Here is a 19,317-nt window from a genome sequence, read left to right on the forward strand (position 1 = left end):
CTGTCAAAAAAACGGAATTGGTACATTGCTTTAAAACACAAAACCAGACAGCAAAATGGAGAGACAGATCAAACCTTAACATTTCTATAGGAAAAACAGACGATTTTATTTACGTTTTCCAAGATGTTCGTTACACGGATCGTATCCAGATTCTAGCACATCAACATCTGATATATAACTATCATCTCATGACTTTACAGATTTACAATGGGCTCAGCTGTGCGTCAGGTGGGCACACAAACACGTTCAGCACATAAGGCTGCCTGCCCGTAAAACGTCCGACAGTATCAGAAACTAAAATCAGAACATTTAAAAGCTTCATCTGTTCTTTATCCTTAATAGCTTTGGTGGAAATCATACAACAACTAAATTTTTCATACATTTTTCAATTTTTAGGTACATTTCTTCTTATACAGTTGGCGTGTTCAGCAGGGTAAAAGTTAGACTGAGAATAAGAAAGAAAGGCTTATAAAATTATAGCCCAATACACATTATTCAAATCTAGTTGTGATGTTTTTAGCTCGAGGAGCAAATTATTACATACTGTATATGTACAATTCAGCCCTCGAATATTAAGTCGTACATATTGAATTATGGATGATATACATTCTTATCAAATAATACAAATTACATCAAACATAGGAACTCAATTATAAATGTCTGAACGTGGTTATAAATTTTGATCAATGCATAACCATGTATTATTAATACAGTTTGGCTTAATAAATATGTGTTAAATAATCATTAAATCATGAATATTTTTAAATAATCTAATTTTCAGTAGGTACAATATATAAAAGTATTTCCTACATTCGGTTATGCTCTCTAAGAGCTGAAATTTTAGTAAATGGGTTTATTAGATTAAACACAAGAATATTTCGGTACGGTACAGTACTGATCTAAGACCAGGTATAAGCACAAGGCTCATGCGGTCTAGAGACAGAAGCTTTATCTGGAATTGTGGGTCATTTTTGGAGATGGTATAAGTGACACCACCACGACAAAACATTTAAAAGAGCTCGCAATTTGCATTATATCTTATTCATTTTTAGTAGTTGTTTGATCTGAAAATTTGATTTTTAAGGCGAAAATATCGTTGTTTAAACAAAAATGCTTTTGCATATTTTATACAGCGCATTTTTTTAGATTGTAAGTTTTAAAAAATAAACGCTACTCTAGATAACATGTTAGATAATACTTAGTAGATCACTCATTATAATAATGGTTCCCTTGTGAACAATTTAGGTGTGGTTAAATAAGCATTTAAGAATAAAAAACATGTCGTAGCTTTAACGCAAACAAAACAGACATATACTGAATAAACAAAGCAACTTGAACGTATTTCTATTTAAACAATCACTAGTGTTTAAACAACAGTCAGATACTGCACAGCCGATGATAGCTGAGACACTTTGGACACATGGCACAGGAAGAAGCTGCACTTGTTCATCATAAACCTTTCGACACTTTTGAGGACGAACAAACGTAATATTTGACAAAAGCGAGCAATGTGGGATTTCCTTTGTTTAAGTAAAGTGAAGGTTTTGTATTAAGATTTGGTCAATAACTTTCCTTCAAATCAACTAAATTAACTGAAACACTCCTATGAGCTGGGCTGTTAAGGCGGACTAAATAAAACAGGCGTTTGTCACCGATTTCCCAAAATACAAGAATATAACGAACAGAGCCGGTCGCTGTAGATCTGTGAAAGAAGGACAGAGAAACAGAGAAAGCATGCAGATCAAACACACATCCACGATGTTCTCAGGGTGTCACTCCAAACTCGACCTGTCGCCAACGATAGCAGATCAATCCCAACAGCGCCCAGAGACACGCGTCATGCCAGGCAAGGTTAAAGGTTTGCCCAAAAAACACTTTCCACATCTCAGCGCCCCCTGTTGTCCGATGGGAGATCAAATCTAGGCTAAGATAAAATCTGCTGTGTATTCACGTGAATGTGTACGTATGTAATTTGTCTGTGTATGCACATGTATTCCTGCTTCATGAGGACGCCGTAGATACCAAAGCGCCTGGTTGTCATGGTTACCGTCGCCACCATGATGACGTAGCCTTCTTTGTATTCAGGCCGAATGAAGGAGCTTGCGCTCAGTGACTGGACGGCCCGTTGCTCTGAGGGGTTTTACCGGAGATCTCCAAAAAAGCTGAACGCATGATGCCGTACGATTGGTCGGCGAGTGATGTCACGTCATCTGCCGTCAATCCTTTCGTCTCAATCTTCGGTAGGATCTTCAGAGTGATGGTTCCTGTTGGAAATGAGAGAAATTGTAGCTAATAAAACCTCATGTAAAATACGAGAAGTGTGGCTTGGCGGTAGGCACGTTTTTGACAATGCAACTTTATACAACTGGCAAAAAATGACTCACCTGAATTAAACTCTCTCTCTTTTCGTTTGTAGAAGTTGTTGTAGGAGGAGAACACAATGGGTATGATAGGAACCTGTGAGGGAGGGAGGTCAATGTGAAATGAAGCAATAATTCAGCAGAGATTATAAACAGACTCACACACACATAAATCACACACACACGTACAGTTTCCCTCTGTGAGCATCTAATAATAGATTTAGAGGAGCGTTCAGTTCTCATGAGAACACAGCTGAACAGATGAGACAATGTGTGTTAACTATTCATTACCATTGACAGATGTGAAGAAAGTAAAAGATGTGAAGATGTTTAACCCCTAAATAGTCCCCCATTTTGAGTGGGTGGGTGAAAATGTGATGTGCAGCTTCAAATCATCTCAATATCAAATCAACTCTGGCATTCTTTGGCCTAAAAGACTAATCTTGGTTTATTTTTAAATAGGAAACAAAATCTTCTTACTAAAGTTTCTTTAGTTGATAAAGGGACACTACACTTTTTTTGAAAATATACTCATTTTCCAGCTCCCCTAGAGGTAAATATTCAATTTTTACCGTTTTGGAATCCTTTTAGACAATCTCCGGGTCTGGCGGTACCACTTTTAGCATAGCTTAGCATGATTCATTATTACGTAGTGCCAGAAAATAGTCCCCAGCTAGGTAACTTTCAATGTGACCGGCACTAAGTTTGTGTAGTTGCAGACTATTTTTGGGCGCTGCGTAATATCTTTGCGCCTCCTGCAGCCATGTTATGGCAGCAAAGTCCCTGATTATTATGCCAGAATGAGAGTATAGTTCCTAGTCATATTGGCCTAGAAAATCGCAACTTTTAATTTTTCGTCGGTCTTAGTAAATGATGTAACTACAGAAGAGTCAAGTTTTAAATAGGAAAAATATTGAAACTCTTTGTTTATTTTTAAGCATGACGCTAATGGTCTAATAAGATTCAATGGTTTGTGCTGAGCTATGCTAAAAGTGGTACCGCCAAACCCGGAGATCAGCTGAATGGATTCCAAAACAGAAAAAAAAAATTTTTAGCTATAGGGGAGCTTATAAATTGAGCATATTTTCAAAAAAAGTGGAGTGTCCCTTTAATAATAAATAAAAAATAGCTTATTAAGTTTAATAAATTTATTTTAATAAATAAAAATAATGTCATGAAGTATATAAGTTTATATAAAAGAAGTCTACAAAAATGCTGAAATGTTAAAAAATTAAAAAAGTCTCAATTAGTTTTGATTTCTAGTTAAAACACACACAAAAATTTGTTTTTTTTGTCACACTTTCAGTGGTTTTACCAACAAAGGCCACTAGGTGTCATTGGTTTGCTGCATACCATTGGCACAAATTAATAAATTACTGACACTGCATTATTATTATTATTGCAAAAAAGTTTTGAAATCTGAAAAGCTTTCCAATGATATATAGGTTGTAGGGCTGAACGATTTGGATAATTTTTCCCATTGCGGTTATTGATGCTTGCTAATATTGCGATGTGCGATATACTGAAAGGTATCATGAGTCAACTTGATGGGTTTTAAGGAAAATCCACACACAGTTTAGCTAAAATGTGTATTTGTAAAACTAGAAATGTTTTCGTATTGCCACGTGATGTAGCAACTGCTCAGTGTCAGTAATCCTAAATCCAAAATACCGCCATACAACAGACAACAGAGAGTTTTTTTAGCTACCAGATCACTGTCAACCTCCTCTGCATCCATCTTCGCTCTGGTATAAGTGACGACGCACACCACACACGTGCATGCCACACGTGCACTGCCTTTTTTGTTCATTTTTCTTTCTTTTTTTAAACAGCAAGGAAAATCATCAAACTGTTATCAGAAAGTTTGTGTTAACAAGTCCACACATTTATTTATTTAATATAATTGCAATTGCGATGCGATTAATTGTTTAGCACTAATAGGTTGTCAACATTTTTGAAGATTTATAACAGGATATTAGTGTTATAAATATGTAATAAAAGTGGAAAATTGCTCCCACCATCTCATTATTTTCTACAAATGATGATGAAACATGAAAACTACATTCTTAAGAGTTTTCTAACGATATATAGTTCGTCAAGATTATTTTAGTGTTACAATAGGCTATTATCGGTTTAAAGGCGGAGTGCATGATTTCTGAAAGCGCAGTGGAAAAGGAAGTCAGGCCGACTACCAAAACACAATTGTAGCCAATTAGCAGTGAGGTTCATGTCTACTAAACTACATCGTTGCTTGGGTTGCGTATGTGTGGGGCGGGTCTATCAAAAGAAGGTCCAGATTCTATTGGGGTAGGAGCGTGTTTGTTTAGGTGATTGCAAATCTCAACAATGGCTTTCAGAGATCATGGACCCTGCCTTTAATAGTTTTGGGCTCACCTGTGGGCCTGTGACAGTTAATGGGTTAAAAAAACCTTGTGAAGAGCTCAGATGCAAAAGCTGTTAAACGCCACCGCCATCAAAATTGAGATAATGGTTTTGACCGAATGCTCTTGGTATGTAGTATGCGTTCATCAAATACTTTAGCTTCAAATCCACATATTGTGTGTATACTACACATATACACTACTTTTACCTTAACTAAAAAACACATCAGGAAACTCCATTACTTTGCTGTAGATGAAGTGGTGTCTGTCTGATCATCTGGTTCTGTTTTTTTGCATTGGCAAGTTAAAACCGTTGTGTAATGATATCATCAACATGCACATCATAAACATGTGACTTACATTTCTTAAATTGAATTTTATAATATTTTGCTTACCACACAGTCCTGTTTCCCCCGAAATTACTTGTCGCGTGTTGCAACTCAGCAACATTTCTAATTCAATCCATCTGCTAATTCCAAACCTCTTACATACAAATCTATAGCACCCATGGGGTTTTGCTGCATGACTCTAATCTGTCTCATGTTGACTTCATGTTGAGTAAGATTTATTGGTGACACTTAACAAGACGATCTCATTCATTAACATTCGTTAATGCATTCATTAACATGAAATAACAATTAATACATTTTCCTTTTTTTCCAACATGCGTGCTGGTTGAAAAGCTTACATATGATCTCAATGTACAATTTCTGGCTTCCAGTTTCTGTTGCACAGGAGGCTCATATAAGACAATACTGATATAGACAGTACTGTCTCATTCTGTATCCCGCTGGGAAAAAATACTGACACATTACCAAAACTCGATATATCGGACAGCCCTGGGTCAAGCCACCGCATTATAAAACTGCTCTGTCAACACATTTATTTCATCTAAAAATCTTTACACACAAGATGTATATTGACTGAGACAATGGTGATCACTAATAAATAACATCTATAAACAACAATATAAAAACAGGAAGTTGTTAACGACCCAAAAGCTTCTGCGTGCCTCAAATACAATCAGACCTAATCCAGCAATGTAATTTGTTTAATTCTCTGGGTGGCCCGGCTTGATTCACAACTTTATTAACTATCCTGAAGCAAGAAAAACACATTGCAGGAAACCGTTTCATGTGGCTTTTGGGAATTAAGATTTATGCAGATCAAATGCATACGGGTGAAACCTGCACTACAAACAGAAGAAAGAAACAAGAGCTCCCTCTGTTGAACAGGAAAGCAACAACACAACATGAGATGTGAACTCTGAGCTGACACACAAGTTTCAAAGGTTAATAAAGGACCTTTGAGTGTACGTTTGCTGAGGTTGTGACAGCGGCTCAGATTCAAAACAGATCTTGTCATGTGTCAGGGGTGAAGGAAGTTCTTATCTCATCAAGTATGTTTTGAAATGTAAGCACGGCCTCATGTAAATCTGCAATTTGTAACTTTAACAAAGGCACAAAAATCAGTTACTGAGCAAGTACATAAAGAATCAGGGTTGAAGGCTGTCTCCTTATCTTACCATGATTCACAATGGTAAGCTTTTAATAATCATTTATAATTTGAGCTGCTAGGTCAGATTTAGCAGGAAATGTCTTGAGGTAAGTATGTAAAGTTTCTTGCCATTTTAAGTTTCAAACAGAGATGGCGACAGAGACGCAAGACTTGTGGGAAGTACACACTAGTGATTTGGGAGTCATCTTATAACCCGCAGGTCAGGTTGGGTTGGGTAAAGAAACTGTCGATTTATTTGCTGGGCAGTTTGGGGCAGGTCATTAAAAACAAAATAAAAAACCTCATTATATTGCTTTCAATTCCCTATAGCTTATATTAAATATTTTGGAATATATATATATATATATATATATATATATATATATATTTATATTTTATTAGGTTCTTTAATAAGGTTACAATACGTAGGTCTACGTAACAAAGTAACTTGTGTGACCGAACGCGACGCGGGGGCGATGCGAATTATGCGAATTGGCCAGCGCGACTGCCGCAAAAACACATTTAATGGCTTAACTAGGGATGCATAAGGATTAATCGCGATTAATCTATAGCAGAATAAAAGTTTTTGTTTACATCATATATGTGTGTGAACTGTGTATAATAACTTTGTATAGATAAAAGCACACACATGCATGTATTAATTAAAAAATGTTTACATGTGAATATGCATTTGTATATTTATGTATAATTTATATTATATATAAATATAAATACTTAATATATAAATATATTTTTTCTTAAAGCAACACCAAAGAGTTTTTTTTACCTTAAAATAACGTTTCCAAAAAAGTTTCAGTGGTTCATCCACTCAAAACAGGGTGAATGGCACTTTCACATTCGCTTTGTAAAAACTGCACTAAAGAAGTTTCCAACCGTCGGGTAGTGGTCCTGTAGTTCGAGTGAAAACTACAAAAACTTGCTTTACGGCAGACCTATAATCCAATCAGAGCCAGCTATGCTGCAGTATTTACGACAGTGGTAATGAACAATTACGCTTCTAACCTGTAGGGGGAGCAAAGAGCAATAAGTCTTTAGTGTTGCTTTAAAATTATTCATGCATGTGTGCATATTTATATATACATAATTATTATACACAGTTCACACACATATATGATGTAAACAAAAACTTTTACTTTGCTATCGCGATTAATCGTTATGCATCCCTAGACGCAACACACCATTTATGGCGCTTTTCCATTGCATAGTAAGCCACAGTTTGGTTTGGGTCAGCTTACTTTTGGGGGCTTTTCCACTTGGTGTAGTACCCAATACTTTTTTAGTAACACCTCGGTTGGGGTTCCAAGCGACCCAAGCTGATACCAAAACGTGATGCGAAAACACTGTAGATCACTGAACTGGTCTTAGAGAATCATCACTACCAGCGTCATCGCTAATAATGTAAAAGATTAGCTTTAGCTTACTGCTAGCTTGCGCTGTCTCAAGCAAACATGTTGTCATCTGTGCTCTGCTATAAGTTCCCAAACACCCTTTTAGCGATGAAAAACATCCACAGGTAGAGAATCCGGGACACCATAACAGTTTTTTCCAGAATTGCAGTTTGTGGCGGCACATTCGCGACGTGCACGTCCGCATTATATGGTTAAATGAGGCTCAGCCGAGCGCCGTGGACTGACGCCACGGGTGTTAACACAGAAACTGTCATGTCTGACAGAGGTAGTGATAAACGCGATGTGCAAACATCTATTTGTGGTGGCCAATTTTAATTTTGTGGCGGACTGAGAAATAAATAAATGTATGGGAATGTACAACAACGCTCCCACTTGTATGATGTCACAGCAGTAGGCAGCGCAAATATAACGACATTATAATCCCTCCCACTGCGAAGTGATACTAAACTCGATGGAAAAGCTAACCACGCCAAAGTGAGGTGAGCTGACCCGACCCAAACTAAACTAAACCGTGGGCTACTATGCAATGGAAAAGCGCCACAAGCGACCCAAGCTGATACCAAAACATGACACGAAAACACTGTAGATCACTGATTGGTCTGAGGGAATGGTCACTATCAGCGTCATCGCTATAATGTAAAAGATTAGCTTTACCTTCATGCTTGTGCTGTCTTGAGCAAACATGTTGTCATCTGTGCTCTGCTATAAGTTCCGAAACTCCCTTTTAGCGATAAAAAACATCCACAGGTTGAGAATCAGAAACACCAGGACCTTTTCAGGACTTGCAGTTTGTGGCGGCACATTTGCCACGTGCACGTCCGCATATATGCTTAAATGCAACTTAAATGAGGCTATTTGTGGTGGCCAATTTTAATTTTGTGGTGGACTGAGAAATAACGTTAAATGAAAGTATGGGGATGTATAGAATTCATTCGAACAACGCTATCACTTGTATGATTTCACAGCAGTAGGCAGCTCAAATATAACGACACACCTATAATATAGTGTTACTAAACTCGATGGAAAAGCTAACCAAGCCAAAGTGAGGTAAGCTGACCCGACCTGACCCAAACCGAACCGTGGGGTACTATGCAATGGAAAAGCACCACTAGAAACAAAATCCATCTGCGTCTTGCTTTGGAAACCAATAAATTTGGTTAAATGTGTTCCGCTCACCTGTGCCTGTATCGCCAGATGAAACGCTCCCTTTTTAAAGGGCAACAGGTCGCCCTTCTGATTGCGTGTGCCTTCAGGAAACACCCACAAGCGGATCTGGAGAAAGAAAGTTTCATGTTAATACAACACGAGATTACTGAAAGCCTGAATATTGCAGTAATGTTTATAGTTTACATATTCTTTACAAATTGTATCTTTAAATTAGGTTTACATTTCTTCAAAAACAAAGCTTGAGGGGACACAAAGAGTGTGTTTTTGAGGTTAAAACATTGATAACATAAGTAACATAAAAGAGGGAACATGATACTGATAAAAAAATGAAGATGAAAAATTCATTTTTTGAAAAACTTGTTTTAAAAGCACGCATCAGGTTTATTTTAATGCACAGTGTATTTATGTTAATTTTATGCAATAAAAAAATTACATTTGCACTATTTTTATGAAAGTTAAGGCTGAATGGACCTGAAAATATCAAATGGTGTAACCGCCAATTGCGCCAAAGAATGAAAAATATGAAATATTTTACGCACCTTGATGGCATGTAAGTGCAATCATCAAAATATATATATATATATATATATATATATATATATATATATATATATATATATATATATATATATATATATATATATATATATATAATAATAATTTTAAAATACCATTTTATTAGTTATTTCTAAATGTAAATTTTAATGCATTTTTTTATATTATTAAATTTATCATAATATTATTAAAATATAATTATAATATTAATTATATTTTTAATATTACTATTATTAATATTTAATAATATTTGTCCTGACATATGCTGAAAACAGCTCTTTGACAAATTACATAAAAATGTATGTAAAAAAAAATCATATTACACTCAACTAGATGATTATATTTTATTCCACTTTTTAATGAATATATTTATATTATAATAAAAATAAAAAAAAACTAGTTACACCAATTGACAGAGACCGGTTACACCACATTGACATTTTTGCAATTACTCCCCAAATATTCTTTCAAAAACAAATAAAACCAGAAATTTTAGACTTGGTCCTCAAAAAAGAAAATGTACGCATTTTGAAATGAACCCTTTTACATTTAATTTATTTATACGGGCACAAAATAATTAACGTCACGTCATTGACCCAACTATCAAGAGTGCTTTTTCAGGTCCAGTAGTATTATTGAAGAAGGGTCAACAAATAATGATGAAAAATCTTGCGCACAACTGAACAGGCTAGCCATTTATAAAAATATGTAGTGTTCCCTTCATAAAGACAGACCTTGTCAGCCAGGACTTTGTTAGCGGCGTCACACATGACGTTCTTGGCGTCGCTGGTCTTTTTGCGGTTAATGAAGACGATTCCTCCCAGCCAACAGATCATGCCCACTGTCCCCGCCCACATCAGCTCCTTCTTAGCAATCGTGGTACAGCGGTCTGGCAGAACCTCCATCATGCCTGCAGATGATGCGATCAATCATGTGATGTCTGGGTGTGTAAGTAGGAAGGAGAAGAATTTAAGCGGGTCTGGGCGTGTTGTCCGATAGGTCGAGTTTGCTAAGCAGCCAGATCGGTTTCATCAGAACATTTAAGTAGGACTTGCTCAGATTTGTTCCCCTGTTTTACGCCTAACAGATCGTGACCCTTTCCAAGGATTTATAGGTATATGGTGCTTGTATCAGTAATACTGAAACAGGGTTGATTTATGGCTCTAGACAGCAGCAGATGTGTGTGTTTGTGTGTATTTGTTCACCTAGCACGTCAAGCGATGATTGGTGGTTGGAGATGATGACATAAGGCCCATCCGTCTGTAGATGCTGCAAACCACTGATTTCAAAACGCAGACCCAGGAAATACTTCACATGTCGAACCATGAAGCGGATAACCCTGCGATAGAAAACACATCTTCAGGTTTCAAACAGATACAGAAGTATACAGCGGGGAAAATAAGTATTTGACACATCAGCATTTTTATCAGTAAGGGGATTTCTATGTGGGCTATTGACTCAAAATTTACACCAGATGTAGCCATCAAGGCAAATATTTAATCAGAACATTTAAGTATACAAGTTGAGTCATAACTGAACACATAATCACTCTACAATTAACATTAACTGAATTTAAAGATGATCTACACTTTCAAACGCAGAATTCTTTGCACCTGTAAAAACTAATGTTAACCTAATGCTCAGGGGTTGTAAGTCTTTAAAATAAAAAAGTTCTATATTTTAAGCAAAAGAATCGTGATTCTCATTTTATCCGCGCCGTTTATCCATGCCAAATGCCTCATGTTTTGGACGCCTCCTGACCCATGTGTTTTTTACAGGAGTGCTCTGGGCGAAAAAGCGCCCGGCATCAAACATGGTTTTCCATTGTCCAATCGAACGAGGGGAGAGGGCCTTTCGTTTTGGTCATTTACCTATTGTGATGTCGATGTGTACCTTTGAAGTTAAAAAACAAGTTACTGCAAACCACTGCAACATGCAATTTTGATAAATTGTGCGTCAGCAGTAAAAATGATGTTTACTGTGTGGTGTTGAACGACAGACAAAAGATATTAAAGATACTGATACAGTATCAGCAGGACCTTTAACCACATTATCAGTAATCTGAACATGAGGTGCAACGCAAGCGAAACACATTGAAAGTTGCACAACAGCACAACTAAGAGAGTCATCAAAACCCATCATTATCTGTCATTCACATGCTTTAAGATCTAAAACTGTTCATGCACAATTTGGGCCAGATTGACAAATATTTGGAAAGAATCAGTGGTGTTGTGTTGTCAAACGAGTAAAGCAAGATAAGCATACTGGAGACGGAGAGAGATGTTTGTAAGACAACACTTTAAGGTTAATGTGCAAAAACAAGTGGCGGTGTTGTGTGTGAGAGAAGTGGTAAACATAAAATAAAACTTTAGGGTGTTAAAAAATTACCCGCAGTGTCAAACACACAGCATGGCAAAATAAGCTTATACTTACTTTATTTTACTTTTTATGTTAGGGGTGCACCGATATATCGACCGATGATGTTTGCTATGCTTCTCAATGAATTACAGTGAAATGCCGCTACATGCGCTGCAGACGAGTATCTACACGCGCAGCTATGACACGCAGCTTCATGAAATTTCTTAAGGATATATTTATATTGCTGTTCCTCAAACCTTTTTAGGTATTTTCATGATAATAAAGAATATGTACAATGATTATGTTTGACGAGTGTTACTTTTTCAAATGCATGTTATAAATGAGTCCAACTAACAGTGACTTCAGACCGATAAGGACTTACTGATCAAAAGCCGTAGTACATGAAATAGCTGTGAATATTATCGGCTGTGCGATTCAGAATAGTTATCGGCCACGTATTATTCGTGTACACCGGCATTTATCAGTGCACCCCTAAATTATGTCAAAGATTATGGGGGTACCCTAGCTACGCCCCCCCAGCCAAGCCCCCATCATTATAGGGTCGCCATGATTTCACAAAGTATTTGGTCCTTGATCAACGTTTTAATTAAAGAAATCCCAAATTACCCTCAACTCAAACCTTACTCCTCAAATTAGCATGAAATAATAGTTGGAGAAGTTTTTTTGAAAAGCCCCTAAATCTAACAATTTGTCAATTCCACCAGCCAACAGCGTAAGGTACGTTGGAGAGTTAACATTTATTTTAGAAAGAAACCTTATGGATTCATTTATTGCGAAATTGGGACATATAGCTAAAGGGCAGTATCGGTTTATGGCAGTGCTGCATGATAATTTTAAATTCATGTAGTATTAAAAAAAACAGGGGACCCCCTAATTTATATTTTTGTGCTTTATGGGGGTACCTCAATGCTTATAGGAGGTGGTATTATCCCAGGGCTCCAGACTATCTTTTCGCACTAGGAGCACAGTGGCCCCCAAGTGAAAATTTTAGGGGCGCAACCAGAAAATTTAGGGGCACACACATAAATCAACATGCTAACCAAATATTCACATTTCTACTAATTTCCACTGTATAATAATAAATAATTTAATGATAGATGCAGATGGGTGGTTCTCACGAAACCATTGAAACACCACGGCACTAATGATTTTAGCTTTTAAATGTGTAATATAGTAACATTAAAAAGCATCAGAATTAACACAATACTGTGTTCTACCTTGCACAATGTGTGATTTCAACATAAGAATTTATAATTGTAAATTTTATCTCATTTTCCGCAATGTGTCCGGCTGTGTTTGAACATGCGTTATGTTGTAATTTAATCAAATTAACACAAAAATATTAAGAAAAAAAATAAATGGATGTTTTGCTAGACTACTTTAGATGACAGAAAAACTATTTACTGAATATTCATGTATAATAATAATGAAGAACAATTAGGAAAATGATGTGTCCATGCCTGATGTTCTCATCCTCCGCAACACTTTTTGAGTTTAAGCACACGTACAGAATTTTAATAAAGTTTGATTTTGAGTGACCAAACACATGGACCAGTTACTTCAAGATGGCTAAGATCATTTTTTTACAGTTAATTTGAAATATTGTCTTGTCAGAATGCTTACACGACATTTTGATTATCATTACCGCAACAGATGCTTATTAAATGTTAATTTAATTAATAGAAGCATAATACTTTGATTTTAAATGCATGTGCAGAATCTCCAAATTATGTTCTTTCAGGTTTGTCATGTCATTTTGAAAATATGTCAGTGTTGGTGTTATGGTGTTACCACTGTTGCGGTAATGAGATTTTTTAGGACTAATTTTTTAAATTATGTTACAAAAAGTGTTAAATGATAAGTAAAAGTTTTTAAATGAATGTTTCCCTTTACTCCAGACTTTGTTTTTCAATGTCTGGTGGGAAAAAAAGTAAATTTAAGCAATTTTTACATTTTCATGCTTGACATTTTTAAAACCAAGTTTTCGTGAGAATCACCCAGATAGTACAATGTGCCGTTTCAAATTCAGCGTCACATCACAAAAAAGGTCAAATTTACTGGTAGCACATGTGCGACTGGATGTAAAATTCAGTGGCACACTCTCAAATTTTGGTGGCAGTCTGGAGCCCTGTATCCCCTTCTGACATCACAAGGGGATCCCAATTTCAATTACCTATTTTTTCACATGCTTGCAGAAAATGGTTTACCAAAACTAAGTTACTGGGATGTTCTTATTCAGATTTTTTAGGTTGATAGAAGCACCGGGGACCCAATTATATCACTTGGAAACTTAAACATGGAAAAAGTCAGATTTTCATGATATGTCCCCATTAAAAAGAGGGACGTGCTCTAAGTTCGGGCTAATATTCTGAGCCCGGAGCCCTCCCCTTGGACAGCATGCCAAATATGCTTCATCTTGTTACCCAATCCATTACATGTTAATGCGAACCCATGAATTTCATGAAAGAAAAAATGTGCATCTCTGTATCTGTATGTGCACGTATAAAAATATTTCACACAGTTTTTTGCAACAGCACTGTTACTGAATTCACACTTCAATACAAAGTTCTGCCCTGTTTTCATCCCATCAGATGTCCCAGCAAACTACGCCTGCCCGTTATTGGGGAAAACTATCATTGCAATGTTATGTTTTTCTACGAGATGAGAAATACTGAATGACTTCACCAGATGACTTATAAAAGCTCATTTAAGATAAATTATCTTCAGCCTCGCATTTTTTGTATAGCTCACTGATTTCTCACAGAGACATCTGTGATTTCCTTCTGCCGTCTAATTTTTTTTATATAGTGTACCCCTGGCAAAGAGGTCCAAAATAGTGTTTCTTTAAAAAACAAATGCTATGTATGTTGTGAGATGTGACACTTCCAGATGCAGGCATTGTTGAAATGATATATCGTGCAGCCCTAAACCTAACCAACCAACATCAAACTAAATGCAGTAATAAAATGACAGATTGCCTATAAGCTGGTACAGCTGGCGACTCTGTGTGAACATAAAACAGCACATAAGGTTGGGAAACACTGCTCTAAATCAAGATAACCTTAAGAGAAGACGGCTGATGAAACACGACACTACTCGCTGTACTCCACGTCATGTGTTCTATTGGTTGGTTAATATGGGTGTGAGGTCAACCTAAAAAAAAAAATGGGCAAATAACCATAACCAAACACTTAACCCATTAAAGGACAAGCTCGGTATTTTACACTTAAAGCCCTGTTTTCAGATTGTTTATGATGAAATATAACGGTTTTGACTGAAATTTGGACATATGATGCTGGCCCGAGAATTTGCGGGTGTTTGTTGTATCAGCCCCCTACAATGCCTGCATAGGTGCACTGGAACAATCCTTCCTAAAATGTATTAAACTTTCGTTTATAAAGACGTGAAACTCACCGAGTGGTCAGGGGTGTTCACTGATATGCTCACACAAAAATCGCTGCAGAACACGCTTTTCAACAGGATTTATCGTAGTTTTTGTCCAACTCCATTGACTTGTATTAGATGTGCTGTGAGGTACGGTATTACTCCGCGCCGGGAACGTTGTTTGTATTCTTGCAATTGGCAAAGGCGAATTATCGCCACCAACTGGGCTGGAGTGTCTATTATTCAAGCTCTCAACGGAAAAATGTACAAGTGTGCGGCGTTTGGAAAAATAGGTCCACAAGTTTACAACAAATGGTAAAACACCTGTTGGAAAGCATCTTCAGCAGCGATCTGTGTGTGAGCACATCAGCGAACACCCCGACCACTAAATAACTAAAATAAATTAGATGTTTGCTTGCTTGTATTTTTCAAGTAGCCAGAACGCTTTCATTTTCTGCTCATCAATGTGATCATTGTAGCCTATGTGTGAATGATCAAACTGTAATGCCTAGAATATGGCCGAACTTGGAAAAATAGCAACTTTCGAAGCTATTTTAAATACTACATTTACAATACTACAATGGGATGGCAGCTGACATTAACTTGTATCCCTTATCAGACCTTGGGCTTTAAATTTTCATATCACATGGACGGTATTAGTGTGTGCCACCACACCACAAGGCTGCTTTTCATAGCAGGTGATGACATAATACACAATACACAAAGAAGATTCTGTCTGTGTCAATATACACGGAAAAAAAGTCAAACTTCTCCCAATTCCAATTGTATTCAATACCATCGGAAAACATTTGCCTTGACGGTGAACCTCACTAGCACAACTGCTTCATACATGGATTATGATTATACCCTTACCTTACCTAAATAACCATGGTTTTTCGACGTATTGATTACTAGTGGCAAAACTGGTTTTACTACAGTAACCATGGTTTAACTAACTATGTTTTTAACTGTAGTAAAACCATGCTTAATAAAAGTTAAGCTCTATCATCACCATAAACATACAAGTGTCCCAATGTGCAATAAAATCACATTCAATAAACGTCACACCCTATAATAAGGGCTAAGCGGTATATCGAGTTTTGGTAATATACTGCCACTTTTCCATGTGATGAGACAATACCGTCTTTATATCTTTATATGGTTTGATAATATGACCTTCATTCTTTTTGCAACAAAAGATATGCCAGATGTAAGCTTTTCAATCAGCTTGCATGTTGTGCAGCTGTACATTTTAAAAAACCATGTCTTGGAATTTTTATTTCATCATAAGCCATTTTAATAAAGGTGATTGTGACATATCGCATTAATTACATAGAATTTATAATAAATTAATGCATTTTATAAAATTTCACTAAATTGGGGCCCCCTGGCACCATCTCATGGGCACGCTCGCAGTTTAAGAACCACTGCTGTAACAATTGTCTCTGTGCTTGTATATTGATTTAGCCTTTTTTTAGTAGACCTAAATATTTTAATATCACTCTATTTTTATATTCTTTCTAAGGCATTTTTAAAAATGACTTAATTATCCTAATTTAACTAAGGCATAGTCCCATCTTAAGATAAGCCTTGTCTGTGAACCGTGCAAAAGAGGTCAAAGAAGGTACTCACAACAAACCTGTTTGTGTGGGTGTAAACTGTAACGTGTTTAAATCATAAACACATCGTCATGACGTAAAATAAATAAATAAAAATTAATAAAATTCCTGCTTTATACGAGATGTGAGAGACTTTGTTTACATTCCTTGCGTAACTGAACCCAAGTGACGTCACACTGGCCGTTACATTCCAGAACGTTATAGAAGGTTTAAAAATGATTTTCGGCGCAAACATCGATTTCAGTGGCGCGTGATCAGCAATTCCATCGATCAGATGTCAACGCGCGAGACTGTTGATTTTAATCTCGCATCATCGATCAGGAATTAACCATCCACCCGCCGAACCGGTCCATCATGTCCTCACAACAGGGCTAAAAGTCATTTATAAATATGAATCTCGTAACCAAAAACTCGCGTTGACGTTTAAAATAAGACTCCATCCGCTGCATTAATAATAAACACAGGAACCCTGTGTTTAACGCACGAGACGCTAAACCAGCTAACGTTAACTTAGCACGCGCTTTATGACTCTGCCCGAGCAATACGCAAACGTACCGGGTACATTTTCACTTGATATATGATATATGGCTTGATTTATTCATCCACTTTAATCGTGAAACGTGGGATACAGACAGAGGCCTGTGCGCGTGCGCTCGCGGAACTGAAGTTAGCGAGATGACTAAAAGAATCGTGATCCAAACATCTGTCAGGAGATTACGGTAAATGCATTTCGGTTCACAAATGATTTAAAAAAATGATAAAAACCGCCCGTGTGCAAATAACAAATAAACAATAAATAGGGTTAACTGCGAGATGCATGTGTACATCATCATTTGTCTGTCTATAAAAACAAACTTGGTAACACATTCTTAAGCGGGATTTTATAACCACTTGCATTGAAACATGCAGCTGAATCCATGCAATGGATGACAAAGAAAAGAAACAATTTGTTGTTGACATCTCACCTCATATTTTCAATGTCCCTCCCGCCGCATTTCAGAATGCAGATCGGTATGGCTATAACGGCCAAAGCCATCATGTACGCCACGTAAAAAAACTTTTTGAAATAGAAGACGAACGTGCTGCTGGTCAAGAGCAGAACCGAGAGAACCAGCAGCACCGACAGCATCCACAGGGCGTCCATACCCGCGACCAGCGCCTCGGGCGTCGAGTAACGAGTGATACAAGGCCAGCGGTGGAGCGGAGGGGTGAGACTCAAAACCCAGCCTACATCAGATACCGAGTCCAAATCGCACACCTGACCCACTCAGCGATCCTCCTGCTATTCGTTTACGCGATATCATGCGAGCTATAATAAAAAAACAGAGACAGGCACGGATTATCTATGGATCCACCGCTGCACGCGTGGTGGTCACGGTGTAACCTTTGGCTGCCTGCCGTGTGTGTGGTACTGGCGATGATCCGATTCGTCAGAATAGTTAATTTGAACAAGTTCCTTTGGATGATTCGGTCGAACCGATTCGCGTTCGAACGATTCCCTTTCAAATATCTGCTCTGGTAACTAATTTTACTAAAGTCTTATTATCGTAGTTGCTACTGTTTATATTATTTTATAACTGTTGATATATGTTTGTGAGGTGTGTGACATATTAAAATCATATAGAATAAAATATTACACACAGTTTAAATACAATATACATTTTAAGCAGTAGTTACTAAAATGTATCTTTGGTTAATGTCCGTGTTTGTAATAAAAAAATAACATTGTTGTTGTTTTAGGCTATTTCACAATCCAAAGGCTGCAGCCCCCGGAGGTTGCGCAGGCTGCACACGTCACTGAGCCTGCCCCATTTAACTGAGCATTAAATTCGCAAGTCATAAGCATATTACAATAATTTACGATTAATTAAGAATAATTGTCAACTTTTTAATTGTTAATATTCTGAAATAAGACAGTCTTGATAACGTATGCAGCCTACGAATGCCACCTCCGGAGGCAGCAAGCTTCGGTTTGAGAAACGGCCATATTGACTCGGTCGAGCCGATTCATTGAAACGAACCGATTCCTCATGCTTATGGAGCAAAGAATCATTCTGTAAAATTTGAAGCCCTCGTGTGTGTTTCCGGGTATGGTTGTTTTTGTTTCCCTGTCGTTGCTTCCACGTATTCAATGTATTTATGTTTTTGTATGTATGTGTGTGTTTGATGCAGTGTTATTTTGAATTCACAGTTTATGATTAAATTCGAATAAACACCGTTTGTATGTGAGACGTGCTAATATAACAGTGCAGTGTGCTGTCACCGTGTTTTATGAAAATTTTCAACACGGTTAAATGACACAAGCGTTAATTTTACCGCTTGTATTTACATCTGATTTTAATAATCCGAATTTTTTTCCAGAAGTTTATTAAGTTTCATGTTTGGGTGCTGGTTGGCAAAATATAGCCTATACATCAAAATGCTGATAAGAGTGTTGAGAAGTTAAATAGATTACAGATTATTGAAGATGTAGTTAACCGGATTAAAGAGCTAATCTGGGTGTGTAATCTGATTTACACTGCTGCTCTTTAAATGTGACCTGGAT

At 36.9% G+C, this 19,317-nt stretch overlaps 1 protein-coding gene across 1 annotated transcript; it reads right to left on the reverse strand.

Moving 5' to 3' along the window:
• Nucleotides 1-81: 81 nt before the first annotated feature.
• agpat2 (1-acylglycerol-3-phosphate O-acyltransferase 2 (lysophosphatidic acid acyltransferase, beta)) lies at nucleotides 82-18,197 on the reverse strand. The gene is made up of 6 exons (XM_055179211.2): nucleotides 17,738-18,197; nucleotides 10,596-10,729; nucleotides 10,125-10,300; nucleotides 8,845-8,940; nucleotides 2,385-2,457; nucleotides 82-2,264 (listed from the first exon to the last, which is right to left on the reverse strand). The coding sequence occupies exons 1-6, from the start codon at nucleotides 17,914-17,916 to the stop codon at nucleotides 2,107-2,109; spliced, it is 816 nt and encodes a 271-aa protein (XP_055035186.1). The 5' UTR covers nucleotides 17,917-18,197; the 3' UTR covers nucleotides 82-2,106.
• Between the last annotated feature and the right edge of the window lie 1,120 nt (nucleotides 18,198-19,317).

Source organism: Misgurnus anguillicaudatus, chromosome 9 (genome assembly GCF_027580225.2).
Source record: "Misgurnus anguillicaudatus chromosome 9, ASM2758022v2, whole genome shotgun sequence".
Classification (NCBI taxonomy): Eukaryota; Metazoa; Chordata; class Actinopteri; order Cypriniformes; family Cobitidae; genus Misgurnus; species Misgurnus anguillicaudatus.